Source organism: Oncorhynchus clarkii, chromosome 5, assembly GCF_045791955.1.
Source record: "Oncorhynchus clarkii lewisi isolate Uvic-CL-2024 chromosome 5, UVic_Ocla_1.0, whole genome shotgun sequence".
Taxonomy (NCBI): Eukaryota; Metazoa; Chordata; class Actinopteri; order Salmoniformes; family Salmonidae; genus Oncorhynchus; species Oncorhynchus clarkii.
This window is the reverse complement of record NC_092151.1, coordinates 22,106,296-22,125,971: the sequence shown is the minus strand read 5'-3', so window position 1 is coordinate 22,125,971 and position 19,676 is coordinate 22,106,296. Positions and strand designations below refer to the sequence as shown.

Below are 19,676 nucleotides of genomic sequence, written 5' to 3'. Positions count from 1 at the left end.
AGAATGGAGATAGGGCACTGCAGTTGGCTTTATGCCTCACAGATGATGCTCTGCCCTGTTTGATATTGATTAGCCCCGAGGACAGACGTGTGATTATGGTGCTTTAGTGGGAGCACCGAGGAGGCGCTATGGACAGTGTGTACAGCCCGGGCTGCTGCGCTCCGAACTGAGTAATAGACGCAGGCAGCCTGGAGAGCCTCTACGGGTGCTAGTTAAAGACATTGAGAGCCTCTCTCGGCGGGCATATGTTCACATGCCCCCCTCCGTGCAGAGCGAGCTAGCACGGGACCAGTTCATACAGGCGCTCTCTCCTACGGAGCTGCGTATTACAAACCCAGCTGGCTCATCCTGAGTTATTGCAGATAGCCTTGGAGATGGCTTTGGAGAGGGAGCTGGTGTGGGCTGGGGCTTCAGCTGGGGCTTTGGTGGGCGTGTAGAGAGACAGACCCTCTGTGCGAGCTGGGGGGCAGAGCAGCCCGGAGCCGGAAAAGCCTGCATGGGTGGATGAAATGACAGAACTCATTCGTGCTGTGTCGCTACAGGCGGCACGAAACACACGCCCTGGTCCCAGGGTCTGCTGGGGTTGTAGCCAGCCAGGCCATCTGCGCCGTGATTGCCCCATGTCCCCCAGAGCTCAGGGAAACGTCTCGGGGTCCGCATAGACCGGGTGGTGCGGACCCCTGGTTTTCTATCCCAACCACCATCTTCTTCAGGAGGAGCCCACCGGCACAGACGGGGAAGCAAGGCTCCACTTGCCCCAGAAGCAGACGAGGGCAAGCAGCTGGACCCTGTTGTTGTGGTGGGCCGGAACTGTGTTGGGGACTTTTGTCATGTCCCTGTCACTGTGGAGGGGGTGCCCTGCTCCGCCCTGATGGACACTGGGTCCACAGTAACCCTGGTGAGGCCAGACATTGTGCCAGGTTCTACTCAGTGTGAGCCCACAACTGTGCAGCTCCGCACAGTCAAAGGTGAGCTGGCACCCATGAAAGGGAAGGGAATAATGACTGACAGTAGGGGGCAGGTCTGTGCATCATCCTGTGTGGGTGGCGGCTGTGCAGGACCCTTGTATCCTGGGGTTGGACTTTCTTAGGAGCACAGGCTGCCAGTTGGACCTAAATGGGGGCACACTGAGCTTCCAGGGAGGGCCGGCAGTCACCATGGTCCCCCCTAATGTCACATTCACTCAACCCAACAAACCCTTTACTCCAAGAGTTAAAGCAGCAGAGACTCGTGGCTGCCCCCCCCCCCCCCTCCCCCTCCCCCACATCTGTGTGTGACTTTTCCCCAGCCCCCCTGTCACCTACGGCTGTGTGTTACATTCCCCCAGCTACCTCCACGACACAGCCCTCTGTGAGCCCGGGCCGCGCCCCCCCAGCCCAGCTACCCCAGATGGGAGAGGAGAGGACACTGTCTGCAGTGAGGGAGATATGGGGGAGGAACTGTGTTGGTCTTGACCCCGAGCAGCAGGAACGGTTGTGGCAGTTTCTGTTTGAATTCAGAGACAGCTTTGCGCTGAGTGAGGAAGAGGTGGGTCAGACTCATTTGGTGCAGCATGAGATCGACACAGGTGATGCTCGACCCATCAAGATGCGTCCCCGCCATATACCGCTGGCATGCCAGCGGCAGACACAGCTGTTTTGGAGACTTCATCGAGCCCTCAGACAGCCCCTGGGCGGCACCAGTCGTCATGGTTCCGAAGAAGGGGGGCAAGCTGAGGTTCTGTGCTGTACAGGTGGCTGAATGAGGTAACCAGGAAGGACTCATACCCAATATCGATGAGTCACTGGGCCTGGTTAGGGGGTCCTCCTGGTTCTTCTCACTAGACCTCCGCAGTGGCTACTGGCAGTTGCCCCTCTCCCCAGAGGCCAGAGCCAAAACTGTGTTCTCCACTAACAGAGGACACTGGCAGTTCAAGGTCCTGTGCAACGCTCCAGCTACTTTTGAGCGTTTGATGGACAAGGTGCTGGATGGCATCCCCCGACAGCAGTGTCTGGTATACCTCGATGACATCCTGGCCCATGGCAGCTCCTTCCAGTCAGCCCTGGGGGCTCTACGGTGTGTGCTGGAGAGGGTGGCTGCCACAGGCCTGAAGCTCCACCCCGAGAAGTGCCACTTCATGGAGGAGAGAGGTGTCCTTCTTGGGCCACTGAGTGGGGAAGGAGGGGGATCAGCACCATGGAGGACAAGTTGGGGGCTGTCCGAGACTGGCCCACCCCCACCGACCCGCGTCAGCTGAAGAGCTTCCTGAGCCTTGGCTCGTACTACAGGAGGTTTGTACGGGAAATCTCAAGCGTCGCTGCTCCCCTGAACCGCATGCTGCCGAAGGACAAGGCCTTCACTTAGACAGTGGAGTGTGAGGAAGCGTTCAACACCCTCAAACGTGCACTGATCAAGGCCCCCATGCTCATCATGCCTTTTATCCTGGACACAGACGCGAGCAATGTGGGCATGGGTGGGGTGCTGGCCCAGGTGAGGCCAGAGGGGGAGAGAGTGGTGGCGTGCGTCAGCAAAACATTTGACAAACATGAGCGCCGCTACTGTGTCACCCGGCGGGATCTCTTGGCTATTGTGGCTTCCGTCAAACACTTCAAGTACTACCTGGGTGGCCTGCCCTTTACGATAAGGACTGACCACTCTGCTCTCCAGTGGCTCATGTCTTTCAGAGAGCCAGAGGGGCAGGTGGCTCGCTGGTTGGAGGAGCTTCATCCGTATGACTTCACAGTGGTGCACAGGGCAGGGGCACGCCACGCCAATGCCATGTCCCTGTACTGCAGATGGCTGCCGCCACTGAGCGGAGAGAGGAACGGGAGAGAGAGAGCTGTGTGCAGAGGAGGGGGTCTGTGCCACAGTGTGTCGGGCGAGCGGGCCTGTCTGCTGTGAGTTGCAGACTGTTGACGTGGCTGAATGGGGGCAGCAGCAGGGACGGGACACAGACCTACAGCCAGTGTTACAGTGGGTAGAGGCGCAGGTGAGGCCACCATGGGAAGAGGTGACAGCGCTCTCACTCGCGACCAAAGGGTTGTGGTCAAAGTTTGAGAGACTGCGGCTGGCTGATGGCGTGCTACAGCGCGCATGGAAGGAGTCGGCTACGGGAGAGGAGAGGTGGCAGGTGGTGATCCCAAAAGCATTGCGGGAGGCTGTGCTCCCTCTACTCATGAGGGGGTGGGGACAGGACACTTTGGGGTCACAAGATCACTGCGCTGCCTCAGTCAGGGCTTTTACTGGGGGCAGCACAAGAGGGATGTGGAGGACTTTTGTCGCCGCTGTGACAACTGCACAGCGAGAAAGGGCCCCCCAGGCCGCTCTCATGCTCAGCTCCAACAGTTCCCAGTGGGGGCTCCTATGGAGAGGGTGGGAGTGGATGTAGTTGGGCCGTTCCCCACCACAGACAGTGGAAACCACTGGGTGCTCACGGCCATGGACTATTTCACAAAATGGCCCGAGGCCTATGCTCTGCCTGACCAGGAGGCAGAGACCATCATCGACGCCCTGACAGCGGGGATGTTCAGCAGGTTTGGAGCTGCAGAGTCCATCCACAGCGACCAAGGCAGAAACTTTGAGTCCCGTGTGTTTGCCACCATGTGTGAGAGGCTGGGTATGCACAAGACCCGCACTACTCTTCTCCATCCAAGTGATAGCCTTGTGGAGCGCTTCAACAAAACGCTTGGGCAGCAGCTGGCCATCGTCTCTTCCAAACACCAGCGTGACTGGGACAAGCACCTGCCTATGGTCCTCATGGCATGCCGCTCCACTGTCCAAGACTCCACCTCCTGCACGCCGGCCCTCCTCATGCTGGGGAGAGAGATCCTCACCCCTGCGGAGATGGCGTTTGGTCGGCCCCTGGATAGCCCTCATGTTCTCCTGGTGCCGGAGTATGCCCGGAGACTCCAGACAGCCCACACCTTCGCCAGAGAGCAGCTGGTGAATGCAGGTGTGAGGCAGAAGAGGAACTATGACGTGCACACCCGGGGAAGGCACTTTGTGGCTGGGGAGCTGGTCTGGGTCTACAGCCCCCTAAGGAAAAAAGGCAGATTCCCTAAGTTGGAAAGTCACTGGGTGGGACCCTGCAGCGTCCTGGAGAGGGTAGGGGAGGTTGTTTACCGGGTGCAGCTTCCTCCCAGGGGGAGAAAGGTGACACTGCACCGGGACAGGTTAGCCCCATACAGAGGGGCCTCTTCTCCCCAAACCCCAGGGACCCCCACAATTCCCCTCTCTGGCAATGACATTCTCCAGGCACCCACCCCCAGGTGCTGCAGACAGCCCACTCCCCCTGTGTCACCGCGTGGTTCCCCAGAGCCACGGACTGTATTACCCGTTCCCACTTCCTTGTCCCCCATATCCCTGCCTTCATCCCCTGGTTCCCAGAGGGGAACTCTGCGACCATCACGCCCACGCAGGCAAAGGAGACCGCCGAGTCGCTTCAGAGACTTTGTTTGTTCCCTCGGGGACAAGGGACTTTGGTGGGGGGGCTGTGTAGCGACCCGCACAGACCGCTGTGTGGTAGGCTAGTAGGTGGTTGTGTTGTACTTACCAGTACCCAGTGTTTGCGGGGTCCGACATGCCAATCAACCTGCCAATCACTAACCAGTATTCATGAGTTGCATGTTTAGTCACAATCTTGTTTTGAACGTTAGTTTTGGACTGATTCCCAACAGCATTCTACTCAAATGCATTGTCAATGAGTGTTGATAAAGAGTTTATCAAAAGTGCATTACAATGACAAATCAAAAAAGGAAGAAAGGAAAAGCATGTAATTTTGATGTCACAGGATTGACTTTAGCTAGCTAAAACTGAGGGGAGGTCATCGGATTTTAGCTAGCTAACATTAGCATTGCTAGCTATTTGACAAACTTTGCTAGCTAATAACATTACAATCTGTCTAAAGTCAATTTGATGATATGATAATGCTGGAAAAGTTGTTCCCTACTAAATATTTTAATACTTCAGCTAAGTCATTGTATTTCCAGGCACTATAGTTTAATTTAGACTAAACAGTAGTTAGCATTGGTCCAGAATGACTGTGCTTATCACAACTTTACCAAGGGCACCAACCACTATGTTGCTGCCGATAAAGGGCGGCTAGAGAACTTTCATAATAATGTCATACTGCGACTGAGTGACGGAGGTGCAACCTATTGCTACTGGTCCCTAGCCAGACAAACAATGATTTGTGGGGCGAAAGTCCAACGTGTGTCAACTGCGCTCTCTCTATACACACAGACACACACCATGGCCCCTGCAGCCACCACAGCTGTTTGTCCCCACAGATCAGACTGGTAATGGCCTGCAGGAACTAGTTGTGATGGGGAACGGCAGAAGTCAACAACTGGGGTTATCTGCTGAGTTGCAACTGTTCCACACCAGACACTGGCTCAAATACAGTGCATTCAGAAAGAATTCAGACCCTTTGACTTACCACATTTTGTTATGTTACAGCCTTATTCTAAAATGGATTCAATCCCCCCCCTCAATCTACACACAATACCCCATAATAATAATGACAAAGCAAAAACTGTTTTTTTAGAAATATTTGCAAATGTATAAAAAAAATCTAACTGAAATAATAATTATTCAGAACCTTTACTCAGTACTTTGGCAGCGATTACAGCCTTGAGTCTTCTTGGGTATGACACTACAAGCCTGGCACACCTGTATTTGGGGAGTTTCTCCCATTCTTCTCTGCAGATCCTCTCAAACGCTATCAGGTTGGATGGGGAGCGTCACTGCACAGCCATTTTCAGGTCTCTCCAGAGATGTTAGCTCGGGTTCAAGTCCAGATTCTGTCTGGGCCACTCAAGGACATTGAGACTTGTCCCGAAGCCACTCCTGCATTGTCTTGGCTGTGTCCTTAGGGTTGTTGTCCTGTTGGAAGGTGAACATTCAACCCAATCTGAGGTCCTGAGAGATCTGGAGCAGATTTTTTATCAAGGACTTCTCTCCGTCCATCTTTCCCTTGATCCTGATTAGTCTTCCAATCCCTGCCGCTTAAAAACATCCCCACAGCATGATGCTGCCACCATCATGATTCATCGTAGGGATGGTATTGGCCAGGTGATAAGTGGTGCCTGGTTTCCTCCAAAAGTGATGCTTGGCATTCAGGCCAAAGAGTTCAATGTTGGTTTCATCAGACCAGAGAATCTTGTTTCTCATGGTCTGAGAGTCTTTAGGTGCCTTTTGGCAAACTCCAAGCGGGCGGTCATGTGCCTTTTACTGAGGAGTGGCTTCCATCCGGCCAGTCAGAGTGACCATCGGGTTCTTGGTCACCTCCCTGTCCATGGATCTTCTCCCACGATTGCTCAGTTTGACCAGGTGGCCAGATCTAGCAAGAGTCTTGGTGGTTACAAACTTCTTCCATTTAAGAATGATGGAGGCCACTGTGTTCTTGTGGACCTTCAATGCTGCATACATTTTTTTGGTACCCTTCCCTAGATCTGTGTCTCAACACAATCCTGTCTCTGAGCCCTACAGACAATTCCGTCGACCTCATGGCTTGGTTTTTGCTCTGACATGCACTGCCAACTGTGGGTATATAGACAGGTGTGTGCCTTTCCAAATCATATACAATCAATTGAATTTACCACAGGTGGAGTCCACGTTGTAGAAACATCTCAAGGGTGATCAAACAGGATGCACCGGAGCTCGATTTTGAGTCTCATAGCAAAGGGTCTGAATAATTATGCAAATAAGGTATTTGTTTTTATACATTTGCAAACATTTCTAAAAAGCTGTTTTTGCTTTGTCATTATGGGGTATTGTGTGTAGGTTGATGAGGATTTCATATATTTTTTTTTTTACCCATTTAGAATAAGGCTGTAACGTAACAAAATGTGGAAAAAGTCAAGGGGTTTGAATACTTTTGGAATGCACTGTACATAAATACTTAAACTACATGTAGGGTCTGATATAATCGCTCATTTTAGATTCTGCTTTCTCGCTCTCAAATTGGGCAGTTTGGCTGATTTGAACATCAGCGTTGTTTACATTTTCCAGCTCAGAGGGACGTACGTACTCTACTTTTAAATGTTGCCTTGCACCAATTCTGTAGAATACAGCTAGTTGGGCCAGGGCAGAGCTTCTGAAGGAGTCAGAGTAGACAGCACACATGTTTACAAGCTCCCTGTAGGAGGACACACACAGGGCCATTCACAGACCCTCCCAGGAATAACCTCTAAGGAATTACCTCTAATGAATGGACTCATTGGAAGTGGGGCTTTGTCTGACACAGGCTCAGCCATGTCCAGAGTACAACCACCTCCACACCTCTAACTAACTAGTTAATTTCCCTCCCTCGCTTATATTTATGAGCACCAGTGATAACCTAAATAGTTTCTGAAGGCCAGAGACTCTGATAAACAAGGTTTCTCTCTTTCTCGTTGAGACACTGTCCTTTCACTGGGGGTCTCAGTGTCCTGTGCACCTTTAGTAGGTCACAGGGCCAACTTTTGAAACCGATCCTTCAGGGGGAGTCACATTCCAAGAACCACAACCCTTTACCTTACTCTGGGGGTTCTCATTGGTCAAGGTGCCAAACAGTGATGGGGTGTAGCATTATGAAGGTAGGGTTGGAGAAGGGGAGGTAGAGATGGAATGGGTGAATGTAGGAGTGAAACAAGGAGGGAGGAAAGGGGCGAGTTTGAGAAAGTGGAAGGAGAGAAGGAATAGGGTGAGTGTGGGACTATAATTTGTGTGTTAATTGTGTATTGTATTTGTGAGACATTCTACTGCACTGTTGGAGCTACTGCAGAAACATAAGCATTTCACTGCACCTGCTATAACGCCTGCAAATATGTGTACGCAACCAATAAACTGATTAGATTTTTTGTTTTATTTTAGAAGGTGGGGGGGATGGAATGGAATTAGTGTGGGAGTAGAGGGAGGGAGCAAATGAGAGACTGGTGTTTGTGAGGAATGCTACAGCGGTACTTCAGGATCTGCTTTCACATGGAGTTATTTCTGCACACCATAGCGCCAGCAAGCATAAATCACGTATCCTACCCTGCATGTCGAGGGGTGAACCCCCAAATCCCACCACACACACACACAACTCACCCACCCACTAAAGGAGAGAGAGTAGTTTGACCTGAGGGTTAGAGAGTTGTATTGTAATGAAATGTATCAACTTCCCAATGATATGTATCGAGTGGAAGGCTTCCAGGAGTGCTCTTTATTGGAATTTGTTTTCTCTTCACAAAAGATCCTCCTCCTCCTCCTCCTCCCAGGGTTATTCCCACAAATATGAACAAAGCTCACAAAATGTCCAAAACTCAACCACAAATCAGGGGGCCTATTCCAAAGTAGAATAATGAAGTTGAGAGATTTAGCTCCAAAGTAAAGGAGTGAGTTTAATGGGTGTAGTAGCTACTGTTTATGAGTACAACCAAGGATGTTCTGATAAAAAAAGAAGCCCACAAAACCAAAACTGGACACATAAGACTCTCAAACTGCAGGTTGTGTATGTGTTCGTGTCTGCAAAGTGCAAACACAGCAACTGACACAATCACCACAAACTCCCCCTACCCGGCCTGTGTGTGCTGTACGTGCACTGTTCTATTTTTACTGGACCATATGGAGACAATAGTCATTACTGCATTGGTCAAACACTATAAATCTACAGTGTCCAGTGGGGTTTCAAACAACAGTAGCTTCAATGACAAGGTTTTAGATTAAATCCCTCAGCTGCGCTATGGGACGTTTCCATTGTACCCCTGACAAAGTGGCTTTCATTTGGCCCCAGCAGCTTTATGTGCAGCTATACATTTCTCTCTCCATGTTGATTGTATGCAAAGTGTAATGTATAGGACAAGGCTGTAAGTCTCTCACCAGCCGTGACTTATGCAATAACACACATCGATGGGCAGTATATCTGCAGATCCCCTATAGGAAGTGTTATATCTACCAAGCACTCGTTATCCTCTGTAGCTCAGTTGGTAGAGCATGGTGTTTGCAGCACCAGGATAGTATGTTCGATTCCTGGGACTACCCGTACGCAAAATGTATGCACGCATGACTGTAAATGGCATTTGGTTAAAAGCATCTGCTAAATGGCATATATTATACATTATATTAATATTATAGCATAATTCATCCTGTGTACCAAAACAATACATATCCGTTTTTTTGCCTGACTGGACAATGTTGTAACTGCTGTGAATCAACTACGTGTCAAGCACTAGACAACATTTTGGTAGTTACAGGCAGCAGGTAGCCTAGGGGTTAAGAGAGTTGGGCCAGTAACTGAAACGTTGCTGGGTTGAATCCCCAAGCAGACTAGGTGAGGCACTTTACCCTAATAGCTCTGGATAAGAGTGTCTAATAAATTACTTAAATGTAGTTACAGCTTGTTACATTACACCAACTGAGGAAATCAAGTTGAGTTGACAAAACATGAGTCAAATTCTAAGATAGCTGACTGTTATTCAAAGATGATGATTTTTTATTTTTATTGTAATAAAACCATTTCTACCCCTTTTTCTCCCCAATTGGTAGTTACAGTCTTGTCTCATCGCTGCAATTCCCATACGGACTCGGGAGAGGCGAAGGTCGAGAGCCATGCATCCTCCGAAACACGACCCTGCCAAGCCGCACTGCTTCTTGACACACTGCTCGCTTAACCCGGAAACCACCCGCGACACAGTCCGGGATCGAACCCGGATCTGCAGTGCCTTAGGCCGCTGTGCCACTCGGAAAGCCCAGTCAGCAACGGTTTGACTGTTGTACATAGGTGATGTTAACACAAGGTTGTCACATGAGTGGACCCAAACTGCAAATTCATGAACTTAAAGAAAACAAGAGTTTGCAGAGAAAAAGCACATGCAAACCCAAGCATCACTAAGGAATCAGAAAATGTTTGTTCTTCAAGATTTAAAAAATCTGTCAGCAAAGTGTTAAAACGTCTGCTGAAGAGGCGTCCTTCAGCTGCTGCTCTGTGATTGGCTAAAAACCTGTTGGCCTGTTTGGATAAACTGATGAGGGAACGGAGGGCCAGGGGCCATAATATTAATGGGTTTAGCAAAGCTAGAACAAAGCAAAGTATACCTACAACGTGCCCCTCTCCTCCTCCTCCAGCGACCCATAAAGGAGGAAGAGAGCAAACTTCAGGCAGCTGCAAAATTAATCAGTTATGCAAGGAGGTATGATAGTGGTGACTAAACCATTCCAACTAAATCCTCCCAGAACTGGTATGACCCAGTTCAAACCATGTGACCCAGTTTCTCCTGAACTCAGAATGTCGTGTATAGGGTCAAATGTCCCTAAGATAGCAGCCTTGGAATAAGAGCAGTTCAGACAAGAGTCAGAAAGACTGAAAGAGGCTCAGCACTGGGCCAAATCAAACAAGAACTACAACTGAACTCACCCCTAAAGTATTTCGTTTCCTCAACTGGGGTCCTAAGATCTAATTTGTCTGTGCCGAGTGTGCTCTTTACTGTAGACTATACCCAATTCTACTTTTACTACAGCCATCTCTTTTGTCTGTCTACAAGCAGTAAAAAAATACAAATAAGCCAGTGGCTGAACTGAAAATGAGTTAATTTTATTTTAATTGTACCTTTATTTAACTAGGCAAGTCAGTTAAGAACTAATTCTTATTTTCAATGACGGGAAGTGGGTTAACTGCTTTGTTCAGGGGCAGAAGGAGAGAGGAGAGACTGGTTTGATTGACTTGAGAGACATGGGGTCCTGCATTTTAACCAACCCAAACTGGTAAACCAGGTCTGTGGGTTTAGTTTCTGACTACCTAGAGAGGAGCTAGAGGTGTTAACTTCCCCAGCTCACCCACCCAGACTGGTCTGTGTTATACAGACAATCTGACTCACCCCAACTCGTTTAGAAGTTGTTGTTCAAGCCTTTTGGCCGGCTCTAATCATAGTTTCTCAATGTTTGCCAGTGAGATTTCAATCTGACCCAAAAGCTGTGAATAACAGGACTGTGTTGCCGAATGGACAAAATGCTTGAGTCAGTTTTAAACATTAGAAACTCATCTATAGCCCTAAATGACCTCTACATGCTGATATATCTACAAGATACTACAGTGCATGATGCAATGTATTGATACAATTTATCTAGAAGTCAACAGTCAATGCATTTTCTGTAGTATGGTCACTAATGTTAGTTTGGACATACAAACTTGTGCAAGGGCCAATCAATCATGATTTGCAGCACAAACACACAATAACATAGAGCCTGGACCCAACTACATCAACGCTCATCTGGCTCTCTGGCAGACCAAGTTCTAGCAGGAAGCTAAGCCTCCCAGTTTGCCAGAGGTTCTTGTTTCTATTCTCCATGTATGCAGCAAGAAGTACATGTTGTGCATGTATTCCTGCATGCAATTGTATGTACCAGTGATGACCCATTCCATTCCAGCCATTACAATGAGCCTGTCGACATATTCTGCTCTCCTCTAGCCTCCATTGGGGTTTACATAGAGACAGATATTTTGCCACTGACAAATATTCGACCACTGACCTGTGGCGTTGACTATGCGGTTAGCTCTGATGGTCCCGTGTGGGGTCTGGACATCCCACTTCCCATCACTGGTGGGTGTGAGGCCAGAGACCAGGGCTGGGTTGTAGATCTGGGCTCCATACATACGGGCCCCTGCAGCCAGAGCCATGGTTAGGGAGTAGGGGTCAATATGGCCGTCTCCTGGGTTATATAGACCCGCTAGCACCTGGGGGAGGTGGATATAAAGTGTTACTGTCATGTCGTTGTCTACTGGTTCAAACAAACGTTCTTGGTCAATTACAACTTTAAAGATACATTATGGAAGTTTTGTTTCCCTCAAGAGCCCCCGCAGAGGGAAAAGTTGTGTAAAGCCTCTTTAAATCATTAGAGTATATCCACTAGGCTCTTAGGTCATGACATGAAACTGAGATCACAATGATGTCTATTAGCCTGGTCCCAGATCTGTTTGTGCCGTCTTGCCAACTCCTATGGGCATTGTCATACCAATGACCAATGGAGTTGGCAAGACAGTGCAAACATATCTGGGACCCAGGCTACATGTCTATGGCGCATGAGAATGCGTTCCCCCGGTCCAGACCAGAACAATAGATATAGAGCCATGGTTATAGATCAGTGGTGGCTGGTGGCACTTTAAATGGAGAGGACAGGTTCATAGTAATGGCTGGAATGGAATAAATGGAATGGTATCAAACACCTGGTTTTCCATGTGTTTGGTACCATTCCATTAACTCCATTCCATCCATTATTATCAGCTGTCCTCCCCTCATTAGCCTCCTCTGACAGATATATATATATATATTTTTGGTTCAGGTCCAGACCTTGTCCATGTTGAGCAGGGGGAAGAGCTCCTTGATCTTCTCAGGGGTGATGAGCCACTGAGGCGTGGGGTGCCAGTGGGTTCTTGCCATCTGGTACTTCAGCTCATCCACTCTGACTGGGGTGGAGGCAATACGGATACTGCCTGGCTGGTGGAAACCCACCGCCTATAGACGCATGGATAAAATGTGTGAAACATGCATACATAGTGGGTATCATAAGTATTCACCCCCCTTTTCCCCCACATTTTGTTGTGTGACAAAGTGATATACAAATTCATTTTATTGTGATTTGTTGTCATTGAGCTACACAAAGAACTAATTCAATTAATACAAATGTAATAACTAAAATAGTTATTGCAAAAGTATTCCCCCCGTTTGTTTAGACAAGCCTAAAATTGTTCTAGAGTCAAATTTGGCTAAACAATTCTCATAATAAGTAGCATGTCAACCCCTGTTATTTCACATTAATAACAGGGGTTGGCATAATTCCTCTGTCCCCCATACATACGACAACATATGTAAGGTCCCTCAGGCAAGTATTGAATTTCAAGTACAGATTCAACTACAAAGACCTGTGAGATTTTCGAAAGACTCATAGTAAAAGGGCAGTGATTGGTAGATTGGTAACAATAACAAAATAGACATTTAATTCATCTTTAAGCAGGTTCAAGTTAATAATTATGCTGTGGATTATGTATTAAACCCCCCCAGACACATCAAAGATGCAGTCATCCTTCTGAACTGAGCTGCAGGAGGGGAATGAAACTGTTCATGGATGTCACCATGAGGCCATTGCTAATTTTAAAACAGCTCAATGGCTGTGAAGGAAAGAAAACTGAGGATGGATCAACATTGTATTTACGCCACAATAACGACCTAAAAAGTAGAATAAAAAAATATACAGAATACAAATATTGCAAAACATGCATTCTGTATGCAAAGCCTTATGTTTGGGGCAAGTCCAACACACACTGAGTTACTGCCTCGTTTTCAAGGATGGTGGCAGCTGCATCATGGTATGGGTATGGTTGACATTGGCAAACAGAATGTTTAACAATAAAAATAAATGGGACAGAGCTAAGCACAGACAAAATCCTAGAGGAAAATCTGCTTCAGTCTGCTTTACACCAGACACTGGGAGAGGAATTCTCCTTTCAGCAGGACAATAACCTACAACACAAGGTCAAATTGACACTGGAGTTGCTTCCCAACAAGACAGTGAATGTTCCTGCGTGGCCAAGCTACAGATGACTTAAATCTGCAACAAAATCTATGCCAAGACTTGAAAATTACCATCTAGCCAACATCTAGAATCATTTTAAAAAGACTAAATGGGCAAATATTGCACAATCCAGGTGTGCAAAGCTCTTAGAGACTTACCCAAGAAGAATCACAGCTGTAACTGCTACAAAAGGAGTTAACATGTATTGGCTCAGGGGAGTGAATTCGTGTCTAATCAAGGCATAGTAACGTTTATATTCTTCCAATTTCACAATACAGACTATTCTTTGTCATCAATGACAACAACAAAAAAAATCACAATTATATTCATTACAATCCCACTTTGTAACAATTTTTTAAATCCAAGGGGGGTGAATACTTTGATACCCACTGTACATAAATTCACTCATACAGACAGACATTATATAATCTGTTGTGCTGTGGTTGACATATAGTATACCTGTCCTGTCTCTGCCTCCAGACTCTCATACAGCTTGATGCTGTGGTAATGGACCTTCTTCAGGTTGATACCAGGGTGGTAGTACGTGGTCAAACCAGCCTGGAACAGACAATAAACATGGACACTTAGAAGAGGAGGCTTGGTCATGTAAATGGAAACACTGACAACACTTGATCTACTGTATTGACCCTGCAGGTTTGCAAAGCAATGATTTGAAAGTGCATCTTATAAAATAATAGTAATACATATTTCAACAACATCATGTTATCTCCATTGACTAACTACACTACACAACCAGGGCATGCAGTTCACAAGTTCCTAACATAGATACATAGAATGAGAAGTTTGATAAGTCTACTAGGAAAGTTGGCCCCTTGACATTAAGGGCAGCATATTTACTATGTAGAGTAACCTATATGGGATAGGGTTGGTTGGAAGGGGGTCATAGAGAAGCAGTATTAGGTCATCAGATCCTTGGCAGACCCACATAGGCCTGGTTCTTTGACAGCAGCTGTCTGACAGCTACCATAACTTAGATCTTCTTACATGCCTCCATCTACTTCTTGGGAATCTCCCTCTGCTGAGTGGACTATCTGATATCTTGTAGTACCGTAGTATCTTCGGTCGGGTTTTTCCTGTTAACTGTAAGTCGCTCTGGATAAGATGACTCAATGACAAAATGTAAATATCTTCAGTGTGGTCTCAATGTATTATTTCCGTGTTGAATATCTCTGACCTTTATCTTTTCCCCTGACAGTTCCTTCTAATAGTGGGTGTGTGTAATAACTCCTTAACTTATTCAAATGTTGGGGAACATAAACTCCCATGCCTTGCTAACTTATGTATTAGTAGAAGACCGTCTCAGGTCGAAACAGGTGTCAGACCATCAATAAATGGGCGAGTTCATTTGCATGCCCCGGGTGGGTGGAGATTTCACTTAAGGGGCACAGGGTCTTGCAAAACGAACTCGCCCAATACGTTTGTGTGCCCCCCTGACTGACAAACAAAACAAGACTCTATCCATGAGCCCCTTGAGCCAACTGTTGCGCCCAGACAGTTCTGTCTTCCCTCATACGGTTAAGATAAGGTTTTGGGACAGGTAAGCTGATCCTAGATCTGTTTTAGTTTTTGTTGACCTACAGCGTGCCAGGTGGATCCAGCAGTCAGTTCAGACTTCTCCAGCAGGACCACATCCTTCTGTCCAGCCTTGGCCAGGTGATAGGCCAGACTGACTCCAACACAGCCCCCTCCGATGATCACCGTCTCAGCCGCGTCCTTCCACCTCTTCCCCAGGACCATAGTGCTGTCCCTAAGAGGGGGAAGAGGGGGTAAAGAGGAGTGAGATGAAAGAAGGAGACAGTGAGATTGAAATGTGAAAAAAATGTATTCATTGATTTGAATGCATTTGAATCCATTTTAATACAGGTAAAGATGTGTAGAGTAGTCATGTGACTTCTATGAAGCAGAAGAGATTATTGTGAAGAAAATCAACCCTGACCAGTTCTGACCTGACATACACCCCTGGAAGGAAATGCAACACATGCTGCCATGAGATCACTCAAACAGCCTGGCACATTATTAACGTCAATTGTAGATATTAGCGCGTCAGAATAATATCATGGTCTGTTCAGCAGGGAAGTCATGTGCATTATGCAAATTGAATTAAAACGGTTGGGTTGTGGGCAGACCCATAATAACATTACGCTATCAAAAAGCCCCTTAAAGCCTACCGGACACCTCTGTGGTCTCCTCCAACTGTCCCAAACGTGAAATCTGTAAACTTACTGTCGGATACAAGAAAGCTGAAAGGGTAACATGAGTTGTTTACTACAAGGCAAAAAGTGCACGAGGGGGCTTACCCATTTCCCACATGTTTCTGCGAAGTGTAGCTTATTGTACGCAGTGGAATACAGACAATAGCGCGATATGCGGCAAAATCTCTCCGGAGGTGAGTATTAATTGCGTTAAAAAACCTAGACATGGTTTAACTAATTAAAATATATATTAAAACACAAAGCACACCAGAACCACCTCTGCCTAATTCCCCACCGCAATTTACTGCAGGCCTTCTATACCAAAGCACTATTTTGTTGGCTGAACACGCCCTCGTTCGCGCAGAGCGCCAGTCAATTTAGGCACAGTGAAACTTGGTGCGTTCAAAACAACTGGGAACTCAGGTAAAAACGAGCTCAGAGTGGGAAAAATTGTGACATCAGTGATCTTCAGGTCGGAGAAATTGGAGCTATAGGATCTGGCGTTATGACTATCTTGGTTGAAGATCGATCTGGCCTTAATCGCCATGTACTCGTATAATCTCCACCGGCACTCCACGGGACTGGCCACTCCTCAGAGCCTGGTTCCTGCCTCTTCCCAAGTTCCTGCCTCTTCTCAAGTTCCTGCCTTTCTTGGGAGTTTTTCCTAGCCACTGCTTCTACATATATTTTATAAAGCCATTTTTACCCAACCTAAAACCCCAATACGCGATGCGCTTGTTCTTTGGGGTTTTAGGTTGGGTAAAAATGGCTTTATAAAATATATTGATTGATTGATTGACTTATTGATAGCATGATGCTCGAGTTTCCAACTTGTAATTCCGATTTGGATGCCCGTTTAAAACAATTTTTCCTAGTCGGAGTTTCTTTTCGAGTTCCGAGTTGTTTTGAACGCACCAACTGTGTCCAGACCCTCCCAGTCTAAAAATCGCTGAAAGGTTAACTCTTTAGATATCATAGGTCAGGCTGTGCCTCACGGAATCTAGGGAATAGAAGGGCCTCAGCGTATAACACAAAATATAATATACAAATAAATTAATAATACACACAAAATGGATAAGCACTGTTGATATTGATGATATTTAGCCCAATAGACCCTTTACAAAATCTTGTTTTTGTGACAAGATCTATCTATGTCATTGTCATCTAATGGCAGTGTAGACAGACAATGCTTGCATAACTTGAGTCGACATCAACTGCCCATAGAGCATTGGCCAGGCACAATCTCACCTAGTGTAACCTATGTGAAATGGCTAGCTAGTTAGCGGTGGTGCGCGCTAATAGCGTTTCAATTGGTGACTTCTCTTGATCTGAGACCTTGAAGTAGTTGTTCCCCTTGATCTGCAAGGGCCACATTCTTTTGTGGTGCGATGGGCAACGATGCTTCGTGGGTGTCAGTTGTCTATGTGTGCAGAGGGTCCCTGGTTCAAGCCCAAGTAGGGGCAAGGAGAGGGACGGAATCTATACTGTTACACTAGCCTACACAATACACATTAACCAGGGCCAGTGATGTGTAATGACACGATATGGGTAAAGCTACTCTGAGCAACACACTGGATAAGAAAACTATTAGGACAAGACTAGAATATTGAATTCCTTTGTGGGTGACATTCACAGTAGGCTATGGACATTTAAACACAATCTCTATATATTTAACCAGGCAAGTCAGTTAAGAACAACTTCTTAGTTACAATGACAGCCTAACCCAGACAGCGCTGGGCCAATTGTGTGCCGCCTTATGGGACTCCCAATAGAGCCTGGAATCGAACCAGGGTCTGTAGCACTGAGATGCAGTGCCATGCGCCACTGCGCCACTCGGGAGTTAATACTCCCACTCAATTGGTGTAGCACATTTCACAAGGGCTCCTGGATTGACACAGGAGGTTATGTGCTGTTTTTATCAGTCCCTGCTGGTCTGATGTATTGGATCCAGTCTGAACAGGCCACGGAGGGACATAGAGTTGCATCCCAAATTTGACGAGAGCTCAACAGGGAGCCATTTGGGACACACACAGACTTACAGTATCATCTAATATTATATAAGTACAACCCCTAGAAACCCCCTGGAACAGCTGGCCTGCATTCAGGTTGTATCTGTTGATGAATGTTATTGGATCTATTGTTAAAAAACAGGGAGTTTAACCATAACTTAACCATATGTTTCTAAAAGCGTGTGTGTGCACGTGCGTGTGTATGTGTGTATCCACACATGCATTTGTTTGTGCGACTGCACATGTGTGTGTTATAACCATTGTTGACAGACAGGGGAACAGGGGATTGGAGATTTGGTCAAGAAAATAAATGAGTGGACTTCTGTCAATACTGCGCAGCAGACCTGGGATAACTATAACCTATTACCTATGCTTTGTGGAAAGTAAAACACAAATTGGGGGGGGGGGGTGGGAACTGACTGTTACTTTGGAGGTGCTTAACTATTTGAATACACATCCCAAAAAAGTACTACTTTTAAAAACTATTTGAGTCCAGATCTCACAAAATAACTACTTATCAAATCTATTTGAATACAGATCGCACAAAGTGACTACTTATCAAAACTATTTTAACACAGATCTGAGAAAGTAACTACTTTAAAAAATAGTGTGAATACATATCTCAGGAATTGACAACTTTTTTAGAATCTATTGTATTGACTGCCTTTAACTAATGTCAGGGTTGTATCTGCAACTGCATGTTGAAGATATAAATAGAACCAATACACTCTTAGAAAAAAGGGTTCCAAAAGGGTATTTTGGCTGTCCCCATAGAATAACCCTTTTTGGTTCCTGGTAGAACCCTTTTTGGTTCCCTACATGGAACCCAAATTGGTTCTACCTGAAACCCAAAGGGCTCTACCTAGTATTTAAAAGGGTTCTACTCAGAGTTCTCATATGGGGACAGCTGGAGATCCATTTTAGGTTTTAGATAGCAGCTTTTTTTCTAAGATTGTAGAACACAATGTCATATTCTATTCCAATCTACTGTTACTGACAGTCATATTTTATTTACACAATACAAGTCTATTCGATCATTCTTTAAATGTCCATTCTCCTGAATGTCCATTGTCTCAGGTGTATATAATCACGTCAAACAAAAATCTATTATATTTTGGACAGATAAGTATAAATATATTGTGATGCTCAACTACTGTATGACTTTTTCAGCATGCCACTGAAAAGGTTAAAAGCTACAATACCTTTTATGATACCTGAAACATTTGATACTTAGCAAAAACAGGTAACACTTTTTAGAGGTATTTATAAACTATTTCTAAGGCATTTACAAACAGTATGCTCACCATTTATTAATCATTACTCCCACATTTTGTAAATGATAGTAAGGTAGTTATTCACACATGTATATACACTGAGTATTAGTAATATTAGTAATATTAGTGCTTTGGGTGGTGGACCATTCTTGATACACACAGGAAATATATGAGCTTAAAAAAAAACAGCACCGTTGCAGTTCTTTACACGAACCGATGCTCCTGGCACCTACCACCACACCCCATTCAAAGGAACTAAAATCATTTGTCTTTCCCATTCACCCTCTGAATGTCACTCCTACACAATCCATGTCTCAATAGTCTCAAGGCTTAAAAATCCTTCTCAGCCCAGTACATCACTGGGGCCGAGCCCCCTGCCATCCAAGACCTCTATATTAGGCGATGTCAGAGGAAGGCCCAAAAAATGTCCAAAGATCCTGGCCACCCAAGCCATGGACTGTTCATTCTGCTACCCTCTGCAAACGGTTGGACCAACAGGTTCCAAGACAGAGTTTACGCCCAGGCCATAAGATTGCTAAATAGCCAGACTGCTAGTCAATTAATGGTACCCAAACTACCTGCACTGACTCTATCTTGCACTGACCCTACGCACACTCACTAGACTATACAGTACATAGAGTATCTACCTGAAATACCTTGTACCCCTGCACATT

At 46.3% G+C, this 19,676-nt stretch overlaps 1 protein-coding gene across 1 annotated transcript in view; it reads right to left on the bottom strand.

Moving 5' to 3' along the window:
• Positions 1-16,658, bottom strand: part of LOC139408544 (dimethylglycine dehydrogenase) — a 29,422-nt gene extending 12,764 nt beyond the window's left edge. The window contains exons 1-5 of the mRNA XM_071152554.1: positions 15,825-16,658; positions 15,106-15,274; positions 13,966-14,064; positions 12,285-12,449; positions 11,467-11,671 (exon numbers count right to left, since the gene is read on the bottom strand). Coding sequence (XP_071008655.1) covers positions 11,467-11,671; positions 12,285-12,449; positions 13,966-14,064; positions 15,106-15,274; positions 15,825-15,946 — 760 coding nt within the window. The 5' untranslated portion in view covers positions 15,947-16,658. The remainder of the gene's footprint in view (positions 1-11,466; positions 11,672-12,284; positions 12,450-13,965; positions 14,065-15,105; positions 15,275-15,824) is intronic.
• Positions 16,659-19,676: the final 3,018 nt, after the last annotated feature.